The sequence below is a fragment of the Neophocaena asiaeorientalis genome, unplaced genomic scaffold (assembly GCF_003031525.2).
Source record: "Neophocaena asiaeorientalis asiaeorientalis breed wild unplaced genomic scaffold, Neophocaena_asiaeorientalis_V1.1 scaffold7, whole genome shotgun sequence".
NCBI classification, from domain to species: Eukaryota; Metazoa; Chordata; class Mammalia; order Artiodactyla; family Phocoenidae; genus Neophocaena; species Neophocaena asiaeorientalis.
Genome location: NW_020185337.1, coordinates 18,721,909 through 18,727,908, shown reverse-complemented (window position 1 = coordinate 18,727,908; position 6,000 = coordinate 18,721,909). Strand labels below are relative to the sequence as shown.

The 6,000-nt window shown below is 37.0% G+C and overlaps 1 protein-coding gene across 2 annotated transcripts in view; it reads right to left on the bottom strand.

Annotated features, from left to right (window-relative positions):
- Positions 1-6,000, bottom strand: part of SNCA (synuclein alpha) — a 127,269-nt gene that overhangs the window by 101,213 nt on the left and 20,056 nt on the right. For both annotated transcript variants that reach the window (XM_024736195.1, XM_024736196.1), the window contains exon 4: positions 5,064-5,206. In XM_024736195.1, the coding sequence (XP_024591963.1) occupies positions 5,064-5,206 (143 nt within the window). The remainder of the gene's footprint in view (positions 1-5,063; positions 5,207-6,000) is intronic.

The window sequence follows — 6,000 nt, the reverse complement described above, 5'->3', positions numbered from 1 at the left end:
AAGAAAGAAAGAAAGAAAGAAAGAAAGAAAGAAAGAAAGAAAGAAAGAAAGAAAGAAAGAAAGAAAGAAAGAAAGAAAGAAAGAAAGAAAGAAAGAAAGAAAGAAAGAAAGAAAGAAAGAAAGAAAGAAAGAAAGAAAGAAAGAAAGAAAGAAAGAAAGAAAGAAAGAAAGAAAAGAAAGAAGGAAAGAAAGAAAAAGAGAGAGAAAGAAGGAAAGGAAAGAAAGGAAAGAAAGAAAGAAAGAAAGAAAAAGAGAAAGGAAGGAAGGAAGGAAAGAAGGAAAGAAGGAAGGAAGGAAGGAAGGAAGGGAGGAAGGGAGGGAGAAAGGAAAGATTTGTCCCCTCATCAATCTGGGAATGATGGGCCAAATGCCCTCAAAGGGCATACGGGCTGAACACCAATGCAGCCAGTCCTTTTGCAGTGTTGCTGATATTCAAAGGGAGAAACCAATGACCAAGAGAATGGCACAGCCACGAATCCACTTCAACAACCTAACACCTAGTAGCCCTGCTTATCACATTCCTCTTCCACCAAGCCCTGAGAAATGCATCACTGAATCTCGTTGATAATACTTCCTGTGTAGCCCTTGAATTAATCCATTTCTTTCTTTTTCCCTCACCAACACCTTGGTATTCACAATCATCTCCTCTTTCTATCATAGCCCGCTAACTGGTCCCTGGGTTCCTCTCTTTCCTCTTTTTGATCTGTTTCTCACCCTACAGGCAGAGACATCATTTCCACAGGCAAATTTATAACCTGACATCCAGATTAAGTGTTTAAAATGCTTTAATAGGTTCCTTTATTTTTAGAACAAAGAACAATGTCTTTATCATGGCCAACTGTGACGTGGCCCGGCTACATCCTTATTTTCTCTGGTCCCAGCTGTCCTCTTTGATTGGCCATGCTCCCCTCCTACCACGTTAGATTTCCTCTTGCTGATGCTTTAGCCTGGAATCCTTTTCCTCTAACTCTCACTTCTGAACATTGCTAGTCATTTTTTTGGATCTCAGTTCAAACATCACTTCCCCAGGGAAGCCTTTGTATTGCCTCCCCCTCCCCCTTACCCTGCAGTAGCTGGGTCAAGTCTCTAGTTAGATATTCTTGGCATTATGTATGTACTCCATTGCATTTATCATAGTTTATAACTACACATTTATTGTGTGGTGATTAGATGATTACTACTGATTTCTGTCACTAGACTATAAGCACAATGAAGAGAAAAACTGTATGGTTTTCTTATCATTTTAACCTCAATATCTTGCAAAGTTTCTGGCACACAGTGAGCAAGCATTATTTCTTCAATGAATAATGAGTGTCAAAATGGGGTCATAAACAAGTGGTTAAAGCAACAATGAAGTACTTATTGCCATTCACCAGCATCACTTTGATAAGAGTTTGAAGGATTAAATTATTTCAAATTTCATAACAAACAAATTCAACAATTTTGTTTAAATTCGGGAATCTGGGGCATCCTGTAGATGTGGCCAAAATGAAAGTTTAGTAGCATCTTCCTTGAATTACTACAGAAACTCAGAACTTTATTGCTAAATTGGGATTTAACAATTTTCTTGTATATTCCTCATTATACAAGAAAGAGTCTTATGAGATCTTCAAAAGGTCATTGAGCCTGTTCGTGACAGAGCAGGGATGAAAATCAGCCATTTAAACTCCCAGTTCAATTTTTTTTTGCTACAACTATGCTGTAATTTCTAGGTTTATGGCTTCATTTTCATATTAGAAATTTGTAAGACCCTAAAAGTACCCACAAGAGAAATATCTCCAAATGGTTAATTTTGTCACATCATTTAGATTTCTGCTTTAAAAAACATTAAAACAAAGAGCAATATTTTTAGAAAGGTAAAAAGCAAGCCCAATTTTGTAAGAAATGAAACATTTTCATGCCTTATTTGCAATTCACATTGTACACCTTAAATGAGGGTGTGATGCAGACGGTACATGCTTCCCTGGTTTCTTAATATTCTGAAGTAAAGAATTTTCCCAGTTAAACCTAGTTGTCCAAATTTCATTTATGAAAAACCAAAAGCAAGGTAAATTTTGAGGGAGGGGTTGGAGAAATGACCTTAGTAGATGGAAGACCTCTGCTGGTACGCAGGCTATTACAATTGGCTATGTGACCTTGGACTGCTTACTTCCCCTCTGTAAATTTCCTCGTTTGTACAATCAGGAAACTGATCTAAATCATGGGCTCTGTCTGTTGATGGGCTTCCATGATCCCACTAAGCCCTTTGGTGTATGTATGTGAGTGTACATTTTTCTGGGAAGAGGGTCCATAATTTCTATGATGTTGGCAAGGATCTGGGACACAAAACACATTAACTGCGTTTGTGCTAAAATCTGAGGGACCCTCTGAACTTTGGAAATGGAATAAAGCTATACATAGAATTATAATTTCAGATGGAAATAGGAAATACTATAATTATTAGCATGAGTAATAAGATAGCTTGAAAAGCATAGTCTGTACAAAGGAATACTACTATCATCAACCATACATTCAAGTATTAGCTGAAGAACTTCACTGGAAGTCCAGTCCAGATTTTCCAGAAGTAGCATCAATTGTTCCAGACAATGTAACTACACGTGATAAAATCTCAGTATGTCACAGGTTTTCAGTCCTTCCTTTTCATTGATGTTTTAATGATCCATCAAGATAGGCCTGCTACATAGGATTACATGGAGTGGAAACGATCCAGAGTAGTCTGTCAGCAAATAAAGATACTTTCTTAGAGCTTTCAGGATATCTATTCCAAAACATTTTGATGATAACTTTTGGATGGTTGAAGAGCCATGGTTGCTATAGTACACACATATTTACTAAAGACACAGAAATAAAAGTCACTATCTTATCACTGATTTCCTTCCTTCTTTCCCTTCTTAATGTAATAAATATTCCTTAATTGTCTCCTATGTGTCAGGGCACTCTTCTAGACACTTGTGAAATAACAGTGAACAAACTAATATCTTCTACTTTCGTGGTGCTTACATTTCAGAATGGGAGAAATAAACGATATGCATTAAAATAAGTTAGCTATTATTTTTAAAGGTGATAAATGCTTTGGCCAAAAAAAAAAAAGAAAGAGTAGGGAAATCAGGAATACCAGAGATGAGGAGAATGGTTCCAATTTTAAATAGGTCAGAGAGGGCCTCACTGAGAAGCTGTTGATTAGTAAAGACCTGAGGAGATGAGGGAGTGAGGCAAGTGTATAATCTTGGGGAAGAGCTTTCCAGACAGTGGGAAGAGTCAAGGCAAGGGTATGCTTGATATGTTCAAGGAATAGCAAGGAGGCACTATGGCAGGGAAAAAGCAAAACTCATTCTGCTGCTAATCATGTTACTGACAACGGTTTAATCTCCAAAATATACAAACAGCTCATACAACTCAACAACAACAATAAAAAACAAACAACCCAATCAAAAAATGGGCAGAAGACCTTAATAGTCATTTCTCCAAAGAAGATCTATGGCCAGTAGGCACATGAAAAGGTGCTCTACATCACTAATTATTAGAGAAATACCAATCAAAACTACAATGAGGTATCACCTCACACCAGCCAGAATGGCCATCATTAAAAAGTCTACAAATAACAAATGCTGGAGAGGGTGTGGAGAAAAGGGAACCCTCCTGCACTGTTGGTGGGAATGTAAGTTGGTGCAGCCACTATGGAAAACAGTGTGGAGGTTCCTCAGAAAACTAAAAATAGAATGACCATATGATCTAGCAATCCCAATCCTGGGCATATATACCCAGACAAAATTATAATTCAAAAATATTACATGCACCCCTATATTCATAACAGCACTCTTCACCATAGCCAAAACATGGAAACAACCTAAATGTCCATCAACAGATGAATGGATAAAGAAGATGTGGTACCTATATACCATGGAATACTTCTCTGTCATAAAAAAGCACGAAATAATGCCATTTGCAGCAACATGGATGTAACTAGAGATTATCATACTAAGTGAAGTAAGTCAGAAAGAGAAAGACAAATACCATATGATATCACTTATATGTGGAATCTAAAATATGGCACGAATGAACCCACCTACAAAACAGACTCACAGACATAGAGAACTGACTTGTGGTTGCCAAGGGGGAGGGGGGGAGGGAGAGGGATGCACTAGGAGTCTGGGGTTGGTAAGCGAAAACTATCGCATTAAGAATGGATAAATAACAAGGTCCTACTCTAGAGCACAGGGAACTATATCCAATCTGTTGGGATAAACCATAATGGAGAAGAGGATTAAAAAGGAATGTATTTATGGATATAACTGAGTCACTTTGCTGTACAGCAGAGATTGCCACAGCATTGTAAATCAACTGCACTTCAGTTAAAAAAAGAATCATTCTGCTGTTGTGGTCAGGAAATTTGTAAAATTTCATCTTCCAGTTGACACTTCATTTTCTATTGCTTACTCGTTTAAAATGAAAGTCATAATAACTCTTGAATAATCTTCCTAGAGTCTCATATTTGTCAAGAAAGGCGAAGTCAGAATTCTTCTGAGAACTGAAATACCACCCCAAAACAATGATCTCTGGTTGGTAACGTAGTTTAAGTCTCTCAGTTTCCACAGACGTATATTTGGCAATGAACTGTTACGCAATAAGCAAATCTGCCCTTTAATAAGAGATGATGTCACTATAAAGAAATCAAGTAAAAGATCTTCACTTTTGAACATTTAGAGATCGGGCACAAAGCACTTGCTATATTCCAACAAAGAGAAATTCCAAGATTCATAGCTAACATAAAAGCACCCATTCTTTCTGAATGTCACTGTTCTTTTGCGTATTTGTTAAACTGTCCATTTCATTAACTTTTTTCCGGAAAATAAAACAGCCATGATTATTGTACAATTTTCATGGTATTTATCTGGGTGAATACCTCCAAAAAGAATACACATATAAAGGTAGTACTTTTTTATGAGGGAAGGTCAGTCAGCCCTCCCACAAGTAAGCATCTTATTCCTGCCTAGTGCCTTGCCTGAAAACTCACCGTGATCCACAAGCTTACATATAAAACAAAAAAATGTACACAGCCGTACCTTGCCCAACTGATCCTTTTTGCCAAAGCCAGTGGCAGCTGCAATGCTCCCTGCTCCTTCCACTGTCTTCTGTGCTACTGCAGTCACCCCTGTCACCACTGCCTCTCCAACATTTGTCACTTGCTCTTTGGTCTTCTCAGCCACTGGAATAAATCAAGAATGACAGATTAAGGGATGATGGACCGATCGCCACTTAAAATAATTTCATTTCCACTAGACATCAACTTCTAGAGGCCTATATTTGCACACGTAGATAACTAAAGAGTAAGAAGAAATAAAAGCTACCAAGATTTCTAAGTGAGCGTGGCTTAGCCAAACATATCAACAGAATCTTTGCTAAGATAGTCTGTTGTAATCATGCAGATATTAAGAGGTGTTTCAAGCTTAATGATCAAAAATTTAGAACCATAAGCAATTTCCGTTTGGTTTACTTTTTATTAAGGAAAGTTTACAGCAAGCGATGCTTACAGGGGCAGTTGTATCAAACTTAGCATGAAATTTATTTCAATTTCAATGCCAATTCTTCGATCTCACTCAGGATGTTTGTTTCATCACACCTTCTGAGTCACAGAACACGTATGTGCTCTCACACGTTACCATCAGAAATAAACAATAGAGTAAGGGAAGCTTACGAAGGAACTTTGATCCTTTTATGAAACATCAGATAGTTGAAACAGAAGGGGTTTTAGTGATGAGATTGATTTTCAACCATTTTAATGGGAACAAAAGAGCTAGACATAAAGTATGAAAATGAAATGGTTTGCTGAGCACACTTACAATTTCTTTTCATTAAAAAATTATAATATGGTGATTCAGTAGGTTTTTAAAAATAAGTTAAAATTTTAAGAGGGTATAAACAGTTCGGGATTAGACTTAGAAGAGATTTAATCTCACATCAAAAATTCTCTAAGACTATATCTGATATAACTGTTGATTT